The 21,815-nt window shown below is 31.2% G+C and overlaps 1 protein-coding gene across 1 annotated transcript in view; it reads left to right on the forward strand.

Moving 5' to 3' along the window:
- The window catches only part of CFAP47 (cilia and flagella associated protein 47), a 931,170-nt gene that overhangs the window by 726,961 nt on the left and 182,394 nt on the right, over positions 1 to 21,815 (forward strand). The window contains exons 53-55 of the mRNA XM_074210630.1: positions 3,146 to 3,305; positions 5,318 to 5,412; positions 12,634 to 12,786. Of these exons, the coding sequence (XP_074066731.1) occupies positions 3,146 to 3,305; positions 5,318 to 5,412; positions 12,634 to 12,786 (408 nt within the window). The remainder of the gene's footprint in view (positions 1 to 3,145; positions 3,306 to 5,317; positions 5,413 to 12,633; positions 12,787 to 21,815) is intronic.

Consider the following 21,815-nt stretch of genomic DNA (forward strand, 5'->3'; position numbering starts at 1 on the left):
AATCCAGTTCTCATGTGATCTAGCGCTGAAGCTGGGGGAATGATGGAGAGAGGAGACTTTTTCCATTAATATATTAGAATATTCATAAGGTCATATTTTCAGTAATGACACCAATATCAACAACCACAAAGAATTAGCACTTAAATAGACATTTCTTTGCAAACTTTAATTTCTGCAAAGCACTTTTAGTTATTATCTCAGTTTATTCTCACAGCAACCCTGAGAAGTGTTAACTCCACTTTATAAATAAGGACACTGAGGAAGTATGCTGTGAAGATAGAAATAGAAAGTTAACATCAATATTTCCTAAATTAAAATGAAAAATAGAAATATTGGATATTATAAATTAGCTATAGTAGAGTATAGATATAGAAGTTAATCTTGATAATACTAGGAGCAAGAAGAAAAGGTCTCCTTTCCTTTTCTCAGATTTTCAGGCAATGAATCAAGTCATAAAACATTGATTAATCACCAGTTATGTGTCAGGAACTATTGAAGCTCTGGGCGCATAAATACAAAGAATGAAACAATCTTTAGTCTCAAAAAACTTACATTTAATAGGGGGTGAGAAGGGTTCTTGTGATAATAGAGGGCTTTTACAAAAGCTTCACAGAAAGAAATGGATTGTCCTTTCTGAAGATCATAGAAAAAGTCAGTTTGAATTGCAGAATTTGGGAGGGGGTGTAATGTATAATGAGGTTAAAAATGAATGTGAAAAAGATGTAAAAGACTTTAAAACTTAGACTGAAGGGTTTATATTTTACCATAGAAGTCACAAGAATTTACTTTGCAGGAGAATCATCTGGTCAAATTTGTCATCAGTTGTGGGTGAGAATGAGAAAACTTTGAATGGCTTTGTAAGGAAAATCACTTTCCTAGAAACCTGGAGGATAGATTCTGGTGAGGAGAGATAAGACAGAAAGGCCAACTGGAAGACCATTGTTATTTTCTAGGTGAAAAATGATGAGGGTCAGAATTCATCAGAGCTTGTCATAGTAGGTTCTTAAATACTGTTGACTGACTAACTGAAGTAAAGAAGCATTTCTCTGAGTAGAGAGAGAGATGAGATGTGAGAAATATTTTGGAAATAGGAAAGATTTTGTAAATAAATTGATATATGAGGTAAAAGATAATGGAATAGGACAGGATAGCACTAAAATTATGAGTTGGGGAAATTAGGAAAAAGATGGTACCTTAGACAAAAATAGGAGACATTTAGATGAAGATGGATGATGAAGATGAAGATTCGGATGAAGAGTGGGTTGAGGAGGGCAGATTCTGGGGGGAGAGTTTAGTTTTGAATATGTTTTTGAGACATTCCATTTTAAAAATTCAATTGGTGGTTGGTGTGGGATTTGAAGCTTCAGGGAAAGACTGGAAGTTGTCACCTGGATCTGAGAGTCACATACATTTCCATACAATGACATGTGATATACCTATATGTATATGCATACACATGACTGTGCATTATATATGTATGTTTGTGCATTGTTCATACAAGGATACACATTTATATAGACACATATATGTGTGATATGCCTGCATCTGTGCATACAGATATATATATATATATATATATAACTTGAACAATCAGAATATATACATATATATATATGCATATATGTATTTGTGCCCATCTGTGTGTGTGCATAAAGTTAAATTTGTGGGGATTGTTAATCAAAAGTAACCAGAGTCTTGGGTAACAGCTACATTTGAAGGTTATGAAATAGATACTGAATCATCAAAAGAGACAGAGCAGGATCAATTGGGCCAGATCCTCTTAACCTTAATGAAAGAGAAAAGCTAGTTCATTTTTAGAGACTGAGGTAAAGGAGGAAAATATGGGTGCTGGTGTAAAGAAGAGGAAGCTCAATGAAAACACCTTCAATTTTCACAGCAAAGTAAGAGACAAGGAAGATCCTTTACTGACAGGAAGGGGAGAAGAAGGTAGAGGAGGTTTGAGAAGTAAAGAGAAGGAATAAAATTTCTTCTGCAGAGATTGAAAAAGGGAATCAATTAATGTGAAAAATGAGTTGCCTTGCTATTATAAGGAGTCTAACGAAGTGAGATGGCACATATTTATAAAACCTGGTTAATATTGCTATGTTTCTTTCTTCAATGTTGTTTAGCAGAATGTGGGTAGGATTAGATGTGGGAATAATTTAGGGCTAAGGGTTGACTAAGAATAAGCAGAGATATGATAGAGTGGGAGGGATTCATGAAGAGGAGATAATTTTATATCCAATTTTGTATAAATTTGTAGTCACAGATTTGTGTTTAATTATTTAATCACAGGATTGTCTTTGGAAGGATAGTGAAGTTAGAGAGTGAGGGATGTTATGAAGATGCATTAAATGGTTTTGTACTTTGATAGATTCTTCCAAGGGAAAATGATTATACAATCCTTTTTATCTTCTCAAAAAGTATTGTTCAGTAGGAGAAAAAAACTGACTCTAATCCCTTCAAAATGAAATAAAAGGCATCTGCTTTGTGGCATTATGGAAGTTCCCTTTTCAGTGAGGCATCCACTATTATCTGAAGCTTTCCACTATTTTGAAGTCTTAGTGTCTGATTATCTAATGAAACATAGGAATTTTCACTCTTCATCATTCTGAGTATCACAAGATATTTGTTCCCATATTTTAAAAGTGGGAATTGACTACTTATGAAAATCCCTTGAGAAATGAAAGGTTTGCATGGGAAATATTTTTGGTCCCAAAGAGAGGAATGGTTTAATTATAAGGAAGGATTGGATAGTAAAAATAACATCAACCAGCCTTCAAACTTAATCATTATCTCAAATTTTCTTTTAAGCTGAATAATCACAATGTAGACTTGCTACTTTTTAATATCTTCCTCAGTTTTGAGAAAATCCATAGTCTATGGAGGTCATATCCAGGGAATATACTACAAGTCCATTTCATACTTCTTCAGTTCCTCTTGGACAAAATATTCTACCTTAGCCAATATGTGTTTTTAAAGAAAGGTGTGCACTGAGATCAACTTTAATTAATGAAATTATTTAATTTTTGTTTTATTATTTAAAATTACCTCAATAACTCTATAAAACCTAAAGTATTTGGGCTATTTTTAATATCACTTATTTATTCGATTTATGTATCAATAAAGGAATTTTATTTCACAGAAATACCATTACCTCCAAATGGAAAGTTAGATATCCCTGTGTTATTTGTTCCTCATATTATGAAATTATATGAAGCAATGCTGATTGTTGAGGTGGTGAGAGAAAATGGTGAATACTGGCCTTATGATAATGAAGATGAATTGGGCCCAGGTTTGGAAAGGTAACTTAAATAATAGTAAATTAACATTATTCTTGTGTCTTTGTACATATCATATTCTATTGAATTAAATCATCATCATTATTATTATCATTATTGTTTTCATCCTTAATATCATAAAAAATCCTCAACTCAGTCTGTGGAAGGGTTTTAATTTTAATGTATCAGAAAAGCTGTCAAGGGCAGAAAAGAGAATAAAACTTTGATATTCATGCTATTTGACTTGAGTTCTATTGTGGGACAGAGTTTTAAATATGTTAAATTTATATAGAATTAGCAAGTAGCCTCACTCAGATACAAAATAATAAATGATGGTGTTGAATATTAGTTAAACATTTGACCCAGAAAATGATAATTCATGATAAAGCACAAAAGTCAATGCCTAGGAATCAACTTGGAATAACATAGGATTATATAAGTTAAGAAATTTGGCAACAATTGAGCAGATAAAAAGCCATGATATAATCCAATCTATGCATAATCCAGTTATAGCATAGCTAAAGGGTATGCCTTATTGAAGATACTTTACCATTCTCCTCCTTAAACCCACTCAACTCCCCAAATCAAATGTCTGGTTCTTCCTCCAAGTCAATTTTCCCCTAAATGCATGATTAAAAATGCATGCATACATAAATTCATTTATTAAAATGCCTATATATGCATACATATGTATATATTAATCATGTATTGTTCCTTGGATAATAATAATAACAATAAGCATAAACTATTATGAGTGATCAAGGAAGCATCAAACAAATTAATAAATTATCTTTTCTAATAGAAGTAGTAGTAGTGTTTATGATGGTAATTGTTGACCAGGTTCATTTTTACCAGAAATTTTGAAAGATTCTCCTTAAGGATTCCAGATTTCTAAATCAATATAGATTATTCAAGAAAATGGTAGGAACTGTGTGACATGCCAGGTTGTAAAAACATAGCCATCAAATTACTCCTAAAATCCAAACCTAGTAGTTGAAATTATCAACTAGAAGTTTGCTGTCTTTCATAAATTAACAGATTGATGAATCTCTATTATAAATATTGACCTCAACATATCCTTGAGAATCTAACAAAGAAATGACTGGAAACAGTATTATGACAAAAAAAATTATTGCCTACAATCACCCAGACATGACTGATTTCCAGAAAACTTGATATTAGTGATTTTAATAAAGGTTGCCAAGCTAAATACTACTAATCTCTAAATTATGTGAAATAGAAAAAAATTCCAAAATATAAACAATCACCAGAAGAAATCAATAATCCTTTTCATTCTTTCTGAAACTGGAGTTGTCTCAATGATGCTTTCAGGGAGTTGAGCCTATAGAAAATGGTCTACAATTCTGTTAAATTATCTTAATGCTTTTATCCAGTTATAAAGAGTAGTTATTGTATCCACCTTTGAAATGGTCTGTGGAATGTTAACCATAAAGTAATAGCAAGATAGTCATTTGTTCCAGAACCACTTTTATCTCAATTACATAGAAAATATGGAATAAAATAAATGATATTCATAATAATAGTAGCTCTCGTTAAGATCTTCTGATGAGGCTATAGAAAATGACCTTTCAACTGACCAATATTTTTATTTAATTCTCAAAGTACTTATTTTATCCAGTTGCATAATAGTTCATAGAATATTAATCTTAATGGTACCAGTGGGTAAATAATAATTTCTCATTCTTGCTATATCACTGGGATTTATAATCTTTTGTTCCTTTTCTTCCACTGCAATCCCAATCCTTGGATACACTGTTTATATGCTGAATTCAGATTACAATTACCATTAATAGATAGTAATTTATCTTATTTTACTGTTTCCCTGTCCAATATTTTGTAAAAACAAAAATTTCCCAAAAAATCAATGCCAAATTTGCATTTCTCTATTTCTAAAGATATATTTCTTTTAAAAAATAAAATGCAATTTTGTAAAAATATTAAAAAGTTGATTGACACTAGCAGAAAAACATTCATTTGCTAACATTTTAACATTTAAAATGTGCATGTCTTAATAGCACAACAAGAACAGAAAATGGAGACATCTGCAACATACGTTGGAATTACCCCATACAAGGAATCCCAGAGGCACTACCTCCTAAAACATACCAAGGTATGCATGTTTTGTGATTTAAAAAAAAATCTCAGACCTGGAGAAAGACTTCATATTTGAGTCCAACCCTTGATATAGGTGAAATAGGTGAACTGAGGCTCAAACATGGAAAATGGTAAAGTGAAATGAAATGACACTGCTAATTTTCCTGTACTAAAGCTGAAACTGAACTTTCCTGAGTTCTCATTCAATTCTCTTTCCACTACATCATACTGTCTTTCTTTATCACCACTTTGAGGAAGAAAATGTTAAAGATTCTGCTTGGAAACATGCTCTATCAGTCACTTTCTCTTTGTGATATAACTTTAATTAAAATTGTATCTGATTAGAAATCCATTTAAAAATAACTGTCATTTGATTTACTTGCAGTACTTTCTAACACTAGACTGGAGTATTTTTTTATGGTGAATGCAAATCTTTCAAAGCATAAAGGCATTAAATTACTATCAGTAGTCTTTCAAAATGAGTTAGAATTTTTCTTTTTTTTTTACTTCAATAAATGATAATCGACTTCTTATTCTCTATAGAGATGAGTATCAGTTTAGAATTTACAGTCTGTGGTCATCAGATTAAAAATGATGTGATAAAAAATAAAAAAAAATTCTGTGTCTTCTTATAGGCTTGTTGTTCATGTCTCCTATAAATATAAACTTTTGTTTTCCTGAATAAAAGAATTCATGAAGAATTTATTAAACTAAAACTGTCCAATGATGCTTTAAAATACATATTATTTTCAAATCTTTTGCAAAGGAAAGTTAAAATGAATAAAAATAGAAGTTGTTACTGTCATTTATCTTTCATTTATTTTACTATGGTTAGCCAGTGATAGAAATTTGAAGAAAATTCACCTCATGAATGAGGTGGTAGACTTTATGTGCCCACCTTTATTTATAAATGATAATTGATGTATCTTCTCTTTCTCTTCTTCCTTTTATCCTCCTCTTCCTCTTCTTCTTCTTCTTCTTCTTCTTCTTCTTCTTCTTCTTCTTCTCTCTCTCTCTCTCTCTCTCTCTCTCTCTCTCTCTCTCTCTCTCTCTCCTCCCCTCAGTATTTTACTGTATATATATATATATATATATATATATATATATATATATACACACAATACTCATTTCTTAAAATTTGAGCTAGACACTGAGCTATGTGGTAAGGATACAAGCTCATTTTCTATAGTCTCATCAGAAGATACAAAATTAGGTAAAAATAGCTCTTGTACTTCAGGGACTCAGAGTCTAATGAGAGATACAAGATACAAACAAGCTATATATAGTATAAAAAGGAAATAATCAATAGAATGAAGGCAAATGAAGGGAATCAGGAAATGACCCTGAAGGTGAAATTTTAGCTGAGAGTCCAACACTGGGACTCAGGAAAACCAGGAGGCAGAGATTAAAAGATCATTCTAAGTTTGAGGAAGAGTCAGAGAAAATTCCCCTAGTATGAATATGTAATGTCTTGTTCAACAAATAGCAAGGATCCCAGTTTCATTGGACTAGAGATTATATGTAAATGACTTGTGAGAGGAATGAAAATGAAGGGCAGGTTATAAAGGCATCAGAATGCCAAAATGGATTTTATATTCAATCCTGGAGGTGATTTTTAGCATTATGTATTTCTCTAACCACCATTTTGCCACTCTCATTATCCCCTTTAAAAGTGGAAGGTTTTCTCAGGATTGAGTACCATTTCACACACTCAACCACTTGCATGTGTAGCATAATAATTTCCATATCCAATCAGTTTTCAAATCTTTTAAATAGCATTTCTATAATATCTCTTGAATCTGTATTATATTTTGCCACACTACAACCCTTTATTTTCAGGTCTTCAAAATCTTACTTGAACAGTTACCATTACCTTCTAATTAATCCCCTTAACCAAAGTAACAGATGTGAACATGAGATTTCTCTCCTCAATAAATTCCATGATTGCCTTTTATTACCTTTAAGATAAAATAAAAACTTCCCTTTTTAGTATGTAAAGTCCTTCACAATTTGACTTCAACCTCCTTTCTGAATTTATTATATATTACTTCCCTTCATGCACCAGGTGGGTGGTCTTCTGGCCTTCTTGCTTGTTCCTAAATGGAACATGGTATCATTTCTTTCTCCACAACTTTTTTTAAAAGGACTTCAGCCTCTGAAATCCCAAATTTCCTTCAAAGCTCATGTTAAATAAATCTCAGGTATCATTTCTTTCTCCCCTTGCTGCTAGCATTTCACCCATAAGATTTAGTATTTTTGCATACACATGATATTTCTTCCAGATATAATGCAAACTTCATTACTTTTTTGCCTCTAACAATCAATAAAGTGTTTAATACATGATTGACAAAATAAATACTTGTTGATTTATTGATGAATATTATGGAGAAAATACTTATAAAAATTAGATTATATTTCTATTGAAGTCTTGAAGAAATTTGGAGAAGCATAAATTCATTATTCTTTTAAAAAGTCAGAAGCCAAAACCAAGAATAAGGGATAGAAGAAAATTTAGACTTGATAAGAGGAAAAAATTCTTAACAATTAAAACTATTCTTAGGTTACATGACTCCCCATTTCTCTTCCATTGGAGACCCTTAAGAAAAGTTTAATGACTGTTTATCAGCACATTGTAATGAGGATTCTTTTCTCGGAATGCATTGAACTGGATGGTCAGTGAGGTCTTTTCTAACTCTGATTGCTTGATCCTTTGAACATTTTGATTTTCGTCTCTGTTGCCAAAGCTGGCATAGTAATTTGAAGTATCTACTCACTTGTAGATAAATAATGTGATAGAAATATTCACTCATTGGAAATGAATGATGACTTTATTTTTAGTACTAAAACGTCAAGACAAGATCAGTGGTAAAAACCTAATTATAACTTTCAGTGTACTCATTTCCATTTTAATGATTTAAAGCAGTGAAATTAATTATAGTTAGAAAACTTTCTTGTTCCCTAGACATTTTTACCTTCCCAATAATTTGTACCAAGGTATTATTTGTCATTTTAAATATTAATTCAGAAAACATTTATTAAATACCTATTGTATGTGGGGTTCAATATTTAGTACTAGTGATAAAAAGGTCAAGAACTTATAATCTAATCCTTACTATCAAGGGTTTTTTATTCCTTTGTGGCAACATGATATAATTCCAAATAACTATTAATATAATTTAGAAAATGATTAGTTGCATAATAACAGTTAAGAAGAGTGACCTGAGTGATGCAAAAAGAAGGCAGTGCTCATATTGATCTGGGAGGATAAAGAAAACAATATGGAAAAGACAGCACCCACCCACACTGAATTTTGGGAAGAGGAGGATTTCATAGGAGCCAGAGAAAATGTTATAAGTCAGTGAGTAATTTACTTCAGGAAATAAAACAGTGTATACAAAGACATGGAGGCAAAAGCAGAAGGAAGGGAATGTATAAACAATGATGTAAACTGCTAAACCATTATATACAGTAAGGAGAGTACTATGGAATATGACTTGAAATTTAGTTTAGAGCCAGACCATGATGGCTCTGAATGATAGTTTCAGGAGTTAGATGTTGCATTTAATTTTTTTTTTAAATTTTTCCTGTTACATGGTTGTTTGGGGATATTTTTTAGGCTTTTTTTTTAACAAGGCAATGGGGTTAAGTGGCTTGCCCAAGGTCACACAGCTATGTAACTATTAAGTGTCTGAGCCTGGATTTGAACTCAGGTACTCCTGAATCCAAGGCTGGTGCTCTATCCGCTGTGCCACCTAGCCACCCCTTCCAGTTACATGTTATGAAAGTTTTTCAACATTTATCCACTTGCATATTTTTAAGTAACACATTTTTCTACCAACTTCCCTTCTCAACCTCTTCCCCCAGTTAGAAACAGTTTAGAAAAAGTTGTACATTAACATTTATGTTTAGTATTTTTCATATTAGTCAGTTTATGATGAATTAGGACTAAAAGAAAACCATGAAAGACAGAGGAAAGACATAAGAGAATTTTTTTTTAAAAAGTGAATATAGTATTCATTCAGATTCTGTGGGGTTTTGTTTCTTTGACTGTTTTTCTCTGGATGAGGATGGTTTTGTCTATAACAGGTCTCCCAGGTTTGTCCTAGATCTCTGAAATGCTGAGAGGAACTATATCGATCATAGTTGGTCAACTCACAATGTTGTTAATGTGTTCAATATTCTATTGGTTCTGTTCCCTTTGATCAGCATTAGTCATATAATTCTTTCCATGCTTCTCTAAAGTTCAATCATTCATAGATTCTCAAAGGGAAATATATAAATATTTATAATATATAAATATATATAAATATATAAATATTTATAATAATATACAATAATATATATAATGATAAATATCTATAATAATCAGATATCACAACTTGCTCAGTCATTCCCCAGTTGATGGGCATGCCCTCAGTTTTCAATTCTTTGTCACTACAAAGAAAGTTACTATGAATATTTTTGAATATGTGGGACTTTTCCCATTTAAAAAAATTTCTTTTGTATAAAGGCCTATGTAATGTTATTGCTGGGTCAACAGTTTTATTGTTCTTTGGGCATAGATCTATATTATTCTCTAGAATGGTTGAATTAGCTCACAACTCCACCAACAATGTATTAATGTCCCAATCTCCCATAACATCTCCAGTATTATTTTCCCTTTTACTCATCTTAGCCAATCTGATATGTGTGAGGTGGCACCTCATAATTGTTTTAATTTGCATTTCACTAATCAGTGATGATTTCGAGCATTTTTTCATATGCTCATATTTTGTGTGTGTGTGTGTGTGTGTGTGTGTGTGTGTGTGTGTGTGTGTGTTATGGCTTTAATTTCTCCTTTTGAAAACTGCCTGTTCTTATTCTCTGACCATTTTCCAATTGAGCAAACCTTATATATTGGATTTAATTTTAGAAATGAGGCCTTTATCAGAACCCCTTGCTGTGAAAATTGATCCCAGCTGTCTGTTTTCCTTCTAATTTTGATTGCATTAGTTTTATTAGTACAAAACCTTTTTAAATTTAATATAGTCAAAATCATGTATATTTCACTTTATAATGTACTGTATTTCTTGTTTAGTCTATGATTTCTCCCCTTTCTGTAGATTCGACAGATAGAGTATTTCTTGATCTGTTAATTGGTCTATGATATCACCCTTTATGTCTAAATCCTGAAACCATTTTGACCTTACTTTGGTATAAGATGTGAGATATGGATCTTTGCCTAGTTTTTGCCATGCCATTTTCCAGTTTCTTCAGTTGCTTTTGTCAAATAGTGTGTTCTTATCCTAGAAGCTATAATACCTTTGGGTTTGTCAAGAAATAGTTTATAATGTTCCATTTTATTTGGTAGATGAATAGATATCAATATCATTTTTTATTAAGAGAGTAGCATGAACCTGAGGATAAAGATGAGATATTTATGAAGTTCTTTGCAAATAAACTATATATGAAGGCTAACTGCTGTTGTGATTGTGCTGATGGTGCAGGTGATTGTTACCTGTTTCTATAGAGAATATGATCATCCTTGTCATCATTGGGCACAACAAATGATTCTTTACTTTTTTTAATCCATACATTTGATAATTATCATCTTTAGTCATTCTACCCCCTAATCTCTAGGCATATCATCTAAAGGTCAGTCCTCACCTAACCATGTGACTCCCCTGATCAGTAGACTCCCTTGTATCAAATAAAAAATCCTGTGAGGCATTTTAAGTCCTTCCCAATTTGACTCCAGCCTATGTTTCCAGGATTATTGTACATTGTAGAATCCTTATTTTCAAAGCTCAGTCGAAGCACTGAATATTTCTTACATTTGACCTTTCTTATTGCTCATAACCGATTAGCTTCTATTACTTTAACATTTTTGCACATAATTGAATATGTCTCTCCCAATAGAAGACAAGTTCTGTGAGGGCAAAGACTAATCTTTTTCAATCTTTATATCTGCTAGCACAATACCTAGCACACAATAAGTACTTTAAAATGTATGCTGAGTTATTTATTGATAAATTTTATGTTTGTATACATTATATATATATATATAGAGAGAGAGAGAGATAAATAAAATTTAAAGGATACTTTACATCTTTTAAGTTTTAAGGATGAATACTGTTTTATGCTCATAAAAGCTTAAAATATCAGATCTGAAAGAGTCTCTCATCCACTCATTTTCCATCTATTCATTCATTCAAATATAAGTAAAATGCATTAAGATAGGTGTAAAAAACATATTCTTATGTAAATCTAGTTATAAGCACAATGATGAAATTTCTGTAAAAATTAAAATATGACTCCTATTTATAAAGTATTTCTTAGACTTGGCTCCAGAGGAAGGAGGAGTCAAAGGCAAAAGGAAGAGTTTTCATACTCTTTGTTTGGGTCATTGTTTTAAATGATGTTGCTAGTTTCTAATCATTCCTATACCCTAAAACCATGTTTTGATTTTTCAGTATAGGATCATTATCTAAGCAAAGGTATTAAATGCTTTTTATCTAAATATATAGATTTAGTAGCTTGATATCCCATATTTAAATAAGAATCAATTATTGGGAAGAGTGAAATACATATGTTCAGATTACATTTTATCTAATGATCATATTTTTTTAGTTTTCACAATTATTTAAAACAGTTATATTTACAATAGTTAAAGTAGAATAAATTTTTTAAAAATTTAAATAAAAATTTTCAATGGACTGCTCAAATGAGTAGTTGAATAACATGATAAAGGAAGTATGTAATGTAGAACTCTGATATCAGCAATGTTACCTAAACAAATGTCAAAAATTTCTACTGTGAGGATAATTCTTTGTTCTTCCAAACATTCATTAAAGGTGGCCAGTACCTAAATTCACTTTATTTTTCCCAGTGTTGCTGTGTAATTAGAAATGAATTGTTGCTATGACTACATATATAATAACATTTGATAAAATTTAAAAAGGAAGTTATTTATTATTCCAATGTTGGAAAAAACTGAATACTGTACCAGATAGTTTCATTTCCTGATTGTTTTCCTGAGGAATTCCTCTCCTCCCCCACCCCCCAGGTTCTGGAACACTTTTCTTCTTCACTGGACTTTCTATGTTTGAAAATGACAAATTTATATGCTATTTCACTAAGGCAATAACCATTTGGAAACAGGAGAAGAGTTTTCCCCTCATTTTGTGTCATAGGAATCTCAAATTATCATAAAATAATCATGAATGAAATTAATAGAATGCATCTTTGTTGTTTCTAGCTAGCATAAGCGGTCGAGCCAGGGAGCGAGTGGAAGAGACAATACAAGTGCTTCTAACTGATGTGGTTTTTGAATCACCAGAACAAAGAGAATTAATGGTAATTCCCAAAAAAACACTTGTGGAAGATGATCAGATGGAATCAGTAAATGATGGTAAGATTGCTTTTTAGATAATAATCTGCTTATATAAGAAAAATTATTTTCCTCTAGAGACTTCTCAGGAGTTCAAAGTTTTGTATCTTTTTTTCTTTTAATCCCACCCCCAAAATTGTGACTTACTACCAAGAAATTTTTCACCTGAATTCCTAAAAATGTTTAAACTTTTTGCCTTCATGGCTTTCTTTAGTGATGTCAGATACAATGTTTTTAATGACATCTTTATTATCATTAGTAGTAGTATTTATTAATAACCCCTTTAAAGTACTTTGTCACTGCAGGAAAGGAGAGACAAAAATTGTGAAATCTATAATTTCTTATTCCATCCTTCCTCCATCTGGCCTTTTGACTATATTTCCTTGTGAAATGTATCCTGAAGACTTAAGTTCATCTCTTAGTGTTGTGTTCTTAATTTTAAACTGATAATACTGAATGCTATGTCTCTTTTAATAACTTTGAAAATTAATATGTCAGGGCGGCTAGGTGGCGTAGTGGATAAAGCACCGGCCTTGGAGTCAGGAGTACCTGGGTTCAAATCCGGTCTCAGACACTTAATAATTACCTAGCTAGCTGTGTGGCCTTGGGCAAGCCACTTAACCCCATTTGCCTTGCAAAAAAAAAAAACCTAAAAAAAAAGAAAATTAATATGTCAGTCAGTTGTTAAGACTTCTTCACTCCCATCCCTCAGTGAGAATTATTACATAATAAAAATATAAGGTCCTGTTTTTAGGGCAACATAAAATAATTTTGAACATTATCCATGTGTCATTTGTAAATAGAAATAATTTAACGTCATATGTTGTTATATTTTTTTCCAATATGATGTCATTTGAGTTGAAAATAATAGCATACTTAAATCATTTTGAAAGGCATAACCTTTCAAGAGAGTCATAAGTTACTGATGTAAGGACTTGTTTTGTATTTAGAAATGATATTTCTTATTTTTCAACATTCACTTCTGCATGGATTACAGCATATTGATTTGGGGCAGTTCATTTTTCTTGACATTGGATATAATAATGAAATGCTTTGACACAAAAGGTACTAGAATCATTTGTGTCCTTGACAGTTTCAATTTATCAGTGATGTCATTACTTCTGGATAAATTTGATACCTGTTAGGAAATCAAACTACTTGATATTTTTGCATTATCTATGACAACAGAAGTAATATAAGTAAAAATGTGAAATACTAAGAAAATAGACAAACCCTTCTGTTTTTTTTCTTTTCTTCCCTTTTCTTTGACTTTGTATAGTGTACTCAGTAAGCAGATTTTTTTTAAAAAAGGAGCTAAAGATATATATTAACAATATTTATGAATTATTTTAATGAGTTTTATTTAAAACTGCATGAGATTAATTTTAAAACATATTACCATATTAAATGCTTAAAATATATATTTGTTTATAAAATAAAACCATACGAATTGTAATCTTTAGGTTATTTATAATATTTTAGAGGAAGGAATAAATGTATAATAACTTTAATCATATTTGGCAATAACAATTTGCTTCTTTTTACCTTTCTGACTATTTTCACCTGTATATATGTTGTTGGATTTTTTACAATTTTTATTTGTCAATATGTTTATTGTTGATTATTGTTTTCAGATGTTGAGTGAAGAATGTTCTTATTGAAATATCTAAAGTTGTTCCTTAGAATTGTTTTTTTGTAGTAAAATTAAATTTCAAAGTTATAAGTAATAATTTTAGATTACTTTCCTAAAAAACAGAAAATATTAATACCTATAATCTTTAACATGATATTTTGCTAGATGAAGGCCATGGTTGTATTAAATGAAGGGAAAATTTTCTTAGCTATACTTGGGTGTTTAATTTACTAATTAGAAAATATTTACTAGTTGCAATGATTACTTTACTATTTTGACAAGTTTGTATTTATGCTATAGTTTTATTACTTTGGGGTTCTATACTTTTCATTTAAATCCCAGATATGTTTTAATAAGATAAAAGAAGCTACATAGGGAGTAATTCATAATTTGAAGATTAGACCCATAAAAACTGATGAAAGGTACTGGGTCTTTTTGTAGTTTGATTATTTTTTTAAATCAGTTTTTCTCTTTCAAAAGATATGGAAGACTCCTTTGACAAATTCTTTCCCTTCCTTAACCCTATCTGAATTTGAAATTCTTCCAGGTCTTTTCTTTTGGAATCTTTTCTGGTTATCCATTTACTTTAATTTCTCTTCATTTAAAATGCATTTGACTAGTGACTTTAAGTCACATAATTATATTGCATAATCCTTTATTGCCTATAATTGTATGAGTTATTTGATGCTTCCATTCTGTGTGTCAATTATCTCTCCGATCACGGATACCCAAGAGAACTGAGAGTATATATACACAATACTTCTCTTTTTATTATGCCAAATGAGATTTTAAAAATATTTAAATAATTGCTGTGAACAATGTAAAACAGCTGGGTGGTACTGTGGATAGACATCTGCCCTGGATTTGAAGGACTTAAGATCAAATCTGGCCTCAAAAATTTTCTAGTTTTGTGATCCTGGGCAATTCACTTGACATTGTTTCCCTCAGTTTCCCCTCATTTGTAAAATGTTCTGAAGAAGGAAATGGCAAACCATTCCAGTATCTTGGCCAAAAAAGAAAAAAATGGGCTCATGAAGAATCAGACAGAACTGAAATGATTCAACAAAAGCAAGAAGTATATTTGCTGTATTCTTTATACAAGGAGGCTACAAAAATAATTCCATAGAAGACCTTGCTCACAGGTAGCTTAAAATCTAATGGGCTGAGATTTTGCTGATAAGTTTGCAAATAATTATTAACATGAGAGATTATTGAAAAAAAGATTGATAGAAAGTACTATAAGACATTTGAATAGGAAGGCATCATTTCCAATGGGAGAGTTAATAGACTTTTTGGGATTTGGAAGGAAAGGTATCATTTCAACTGCTGAAGATGGAGGGTGGGGGGTTCAGCGAGGATGAAGGAGATCCAACATTATACAAAGAGTGAGAGCCAAGGTAGAAATGGGAACAGGAAACCTAAGAACAGGGAAGTGAAAAGATATAACTTAGATTGAAAACAATGTGTGTGAAAAAGAGGAGATAAGATTTGAAAAGTTGAATGGAACTACCTTTTGAAGAGACTAAAAGAAAAGACTTCATTTTTTACTTAGGTAGTGCATTTTGAGTTATTACTATTATGGTTTTCCTATTCAGATATGTTCATCTTACGATGACAAATCTAGAGTTAAATTAAAACTTAGGGTCCAAGTTTCTTATTTTAGAGATGTTAAAACTGAGGCCCAGAGTGGTGAAATAAGTTACCTCAGGTGATAGATATAATAAATAGCAAAACAAGGACTATTTCTAGTTTTGTAATTCTAAATTTAACATCTTCTCTTTCTAAGCTGCTTCTTTGGGGTCTACTCCGTGTTTTTGATGTTCCTTGCAGTTCTGAGAATGTGATCCTATGAAAGATGAGAACTGAATGGGATTGGGTTTATTGAGAATGTAAAGACAGGGAAGAATACAAGAGAGATTACAATGGTAGAATCAATAGGAATTGACAACCAATTGGATATATTTTATATATTTGTTAATTGGATGTACAAGAAGAGATAGAGGGAGTCAGCAAAGACTGACAGTATGAGTCTAGATGACTGAAAGAATGGTTACACAAACAACATAATCCTACTCTTCCTGTTATAATTAATGATAAAAATTGCTAATATTTATATATATAGTGCTTTAAGATTTGAGATGTATATACTTTTTCTTTTTGTAGATGCATAAAAAATAATTATTATTATTATTATTATATTTTCTCTGTATACACTTGCTACTCTCATTAGCCCTCACAGATTCAGATGTCACCTCTATGCACATAGATATCCCTCATCTCTGTCCCACTATCTGTGGGACAGTTTCATTTAAATGTGCCAGTGGCATTTCAAACTCATTGTGTTCAAAAGCAGAAATTATCTTTCTCCCAAAGTTCATTCCTCTCCGGAGACTAAACCTGTTATTTATGTCAAAGGTATTCCCATCTTACCTGGTTCAGAGCCTTTAAGACTTCCTAAAATCTTGATTCTTACTCACCTGCCAAATCAATTGCTAAGCCTATGATTTTTCTTTTATCAAATTGGTACTCTACTCTCCACTCTTTTTTAAGAGTGTTTATGTCTTCACGTTTTTCTTTTTCTTTTTTTCCTTTTTATAAGTAACTTGTCCAAAGTCACACACAACTGGACAATTATTCAGATTTGAACTCAGGTCCTCCTGACTCTAGGGCTGGTGCTCTATCCACTGCACCACCTGACTGCCCCTCTTCTCTTCACTCTTAACACAATTACCCTAGTTCAGTCCCTTATCAACTCTAGCTAATTTGCTATGATTTTTTTTTGCCTTTTAAGTTTAAATAAAGTACAAATTTTGACCTTTTCTTTGGAAATTTTGGTCTATATTTAGTTAATGTCAAACTACTTTCCACTTTTTCAGTTTGTCAAATAGTAAGTTCTTGTCCCAAAAGCTTGGATCTTTGGTTTTATCATTTGTTAGATTATATGGTCATTTAGAACTGTGCTGTATACATGATCTATTCCATTGATCTATCACTCTATTTATTATCCAGTACCAGATAGTTTTGATGATTACTGCTTTGAAATACAATTTGAGATCTGGTTCTGCTAGGTGGTTATCGTTCTTCAAATATTTTTTCATATTAATTCCAATGATATTTTGAACTTTTTGTTCCTCCAGGTGAATTGTTACTATTTTTCTAGCTCTATAAAATAATTGTTGGCAGTTGAATTGGTATGGCACTGAATAAATAAATTAACTTAGATAAAATTAGCATTTTATTATATTTATTCATTCTACCCATGAGCAATTAATATATTTCAATTGATTAGATCTGACTCTGTTTGAAAAATAATTATGTTAATATAGTTTCTAGAGTTGTCTTGTCACTTAGACTCCAAAGGAGTTTTATAATGTCTACAATTATAATTTCTTTTTCTTTATCTTGTTACCGGGTTTTGTTGGTAGTATGTAGAAACATTGATTATTTATAGGTTCATTTTATATCCTGCTACTTTGCTCAAGTTGCTAATTATTTCAATTCCTTTTCTTAGTGGATTCTTTAGATTTTATTAAGCATATCATCATATCATCTGCATAGAGTGACATTTTGTTTCAATTATTTCAATTATTTCAATTTCTTTTTTCTTGTCTTATTGCTATAACTAAAATTACTAGTACAATATTGAATAATAATATTGATAACATCTTTGCTTCACAACTGATCTTATTAGGATGGCTTTTATGTTATCCCTTTTACAGATAATGCTTGCAGAGGATTTTAGATATTTAATATTTTAAGGGGTAAGTTATATTTTATCAAAATCCTTTTCTACATCTGTTGATATAATTATTATTTTGTTTTTATAATTGACTTGGTCAAATTTCCTCATAGTTTTCTAATATTTAGCAAGTCCTGCATTCCTGGTGTAAATTCTAGGTGTAAATATCACTGCTCATGGTCAATGTTTTTTGTGATCTATTGTTTTAATTTTCATGCTAGCATTTCATTTACATTTTGCATTGATATTAATTAGAGAAATTGGTCTATTATTAAAATTCTCTGCTTTTGCTCTTCTTGCTCTAGGAATCAGCACATTTTTGTCTTGTAAAAGGGATCTGATAATCTCCTTTGTTTTTTCAGATAGTTTATATAGTGTTGAAATTAATCATCTTTAAATTTTTTAGAATTCATTTGTAAAATCATCTGCATCTGAAGATTTTTTCATGGGCAACTCATTATGAATATTTCAAGTTTGGTTACTATGAAAGGGTTACTTCAATATTCTGTTTACTTTTCTGCTAATATGGAAAATTTATATTTTCCACATAATCATTCATTTCACTTAGAGAGTTAGATTTATTAGAAATTAACTCCTAATATTTGCTTTAATTTCATTTTCATTGATGGGGAATTCATCCTTTTCATTTTTGTTACTGGTAACTTTTCTTCTTTCCTTTTTTAACTAAATTAACCAATGGTTTATTTATTTTATCATTTTTTCCTTCCATAGAAGCAGTTCCTAGTTGTATTTATTTAGTCAATGGCCTTCTTACTTTAAATTTTATTAGTCTTTTCCTTTTATTTTCAGGATGTTCAATGTGGTTGTTTAATAGGGGATTTTAAATTTGTTCTTATTATGTTTTTAATTTTTTAATTTCATACCCAATTCATCGATCTACTCTTTCTCCTTTTTTTATTGATATACAACTCCCATGCAAGCTTTCTTTCTTCTACTAATCACACTAATAATGATAAAGTTTTAAGGAGTTAGAAGTATTGTCTTCCTGTGTAGTTATTTAGTTTAATTTTATTGAATCCTTTATGATTTCTTTTTTCTTCTCTATCTTTCCATGATTTCTTTGAGTCTTGTTTGAAAGTCAATTTTCTATTCTACTCATCTTTTCATCGGATATACTCAGAAGTCCTCTGTTTCATTAAACATTCATCTTTGTATCTGAGGGTTTACATTAAGTTTTGTTGAGTAGGTGATTATTGGTTTCATTCTGGCTCCTTTATACTCTCTAGATCCTTTAATATAAAAACTGATAAATCTTGTTTTATTCTATGTCTATACAATACTAAGTTGTTTCTTAATAGCTATTTGCTATATTTTCTTTTGACCTGAGAGCTGTGGAATGACAATAATAATCCTAGACGTTTTTGTTTTGAGATTGTTTTCAGGAAGTGATAGGCTTTTTTATTAGCTTCTATTTTACCCTCTGACGCTAGGATATTAACACAGAATTTATTAATTTTTTGCTTTTTTAAGGCAATGGGGTTATATGCCCATTGTAATATAGATAAGTAATTGTCTGAGGCCAAATTTGAACTCAGGTCCTCCTGATTCCAAGGCCAGAGTTCTATCTGCTGCACCACCTAGCTTCCCCTAAAAGTTTTCTTTTAAAATTTCTTGAAAGATTATTTCTAGACTCTTTCTTTGATATGACTTTCAAGTAAAATTATCTATCCTTGATCTGTTTTCTGGGTCAATTATTTTTAAAATAGGATCTTTCAAATCTTTTACTTCTTTTGATTTGATTTGATATTTCTTGATGTCTTATAGAGTCATGAATTTTGTCTTGTCCAATTCTATTTTTTTCTTTTTGTTTTTTGCAAGGCAACAACAGGGTTAAATGACTTGCCCAAGGTCACACATGTAACTAATTTTTTAAGTTTCTGAGGCCAATTTGAAATCAGGTACCCATGACTCCAGGGCCAGTACTTCAATTATATTTTTAATTGATACTTTATTTTTTATAAATATATGTTATGAAAGTTTTCCAACATTCAACATACATATGTATATTTGTCAGTTGCAAAGTTTCCTTCCTCCCTACCTTCACCCCACTTCCTCAAGTGACAGAGTCAGATTAACATTGTACATACATATTTGTGATAAACATGTTTACAGATGCTCCCTTTTCTCAGCATCAGCTCCTATAATTCCTCCCATGCCTCTCTAGAGTTTGACTATTTATAGTTTCTTATAGAACAAGAGTATTCTATAATATTAATGTATCATAACTTATTTAGTCATTCCCCAATTGATGGGCATTCCTTCAATTTCCAATTCTAAGCCACCATGAAAAGAGCTGCTCTGAATATTTTGGAACATGGGGAACATTTCCCATTTTTTATGATTTTTTTTCCCTGGATATAGACCTAGAATTGGAATTGTTCAGTCAAAGAGAACCAACAGTTTTATTGCTCTTTGGGCATTGTTCCACATTGCTCTCCAGAATGGTTAGCTCAGTTCACAACTCCACCAGCAATGCATCAATGCCCCAATACTCCCACAACCTCTCCAGTACTGACAATTTTCCCTTTTTCTCATCTTAGCCAATCTGAAAAGTGTGAGGTGATACCTCAGAGTTGTTTTAATTTGCATTTCCCTAATCAGTGATGGTTTGGAGTATTTTTTATATGATTGTATAAACTTTAACTTCTTCATTAGAAAACTGTCTATTCATATCCTTTGATTATTTATCAGTTGATGAATGACTTGTAACATTATAAATTTGATGCAGTTCTCTATATATTTTAGAAGTGAAGGGGCAGCTAGGTGGCATAGTGGATAAAGCACCAGCCCTGGAGTCAGTAGTACCTGGGTTCAAATCTGGTCTCAGACACTTAATAATTACCTAGCTGTATGGCCTTGAGCAAGCCACTTAACCCCGTTTGCCTTGCAAAAACCTAAAAAATATGTGAGACCTTTATCAGAACTCCTAGTTGTGAAGATTGTTCCCCAGCTTTCTGCTTTCCTTCCAATTTTGGCAGCATTGATTTTATTAGTGCAAAAACTTTTTAATTTAATATAGTCAACATCTTCATTTTGCAATTTATAATGTTCTCTATTTTTTTGTTTGGTCATAAATTTGTCCCCTTTCCATAAATCTGATAGAGTATTTCTTGGTCTATTAATTTATCTGTGGTATCTTCCCTTATGTCTAAATCCTGTACCCATTTTGACCTTATTTTGGTATAGGTTGTGAGATGTAGATCTATGCCTAGTTTTGGCCATACTGTCTTCCAGTTTTCCTAATAATTTTTGTCAGATAGTGAGTTCTTATCCCAGAAGCTGATGTCTTTTCATTTGTCAAGCATTAGATTACAGTAATCATTTACTGAGACTGCTTTTGAGCCTATCCTAGTCAACTAATCCATTACTCTATTTATTAACCAGTATTAGGTAGTTTTGATGACTACTGCTTTATAATATAGTTTTAGATTTGGTAGAGTTAGACCACCTTCCTTTACACTTTTTTCCATCAGTTCCCTTCTTAATCTTTCCCCTTTGACTCCAGATGAATTTTGTTACTATTTTTTTCTAGTTTGGTAAAATAATTATTTGGTAGTTTGATTTGTATGGCACTGAATAAATAATTTAATTGGGGAAGAATTGTCATTCTTCTTATATTAGCTCAACCTAACCATGAGTAATTGTTATTTTTATGGT

The sequence above is a fragment of the Macrotis lagotis genome, chromosome 1, assembly GCF_037893015.1.
Source record: "Macrotis lagotis isolate mMagLag1 chromosome 1, bilby.v1.9.chrom.fasta, whole genome shotgun sequence".
NCBI classification, from domain to species: Eukaryota; Metazoa; Chordata; class Mammalia; order Peramelemorphia; family Peramelidae; genus Macrotis; species Macrotis lagotis.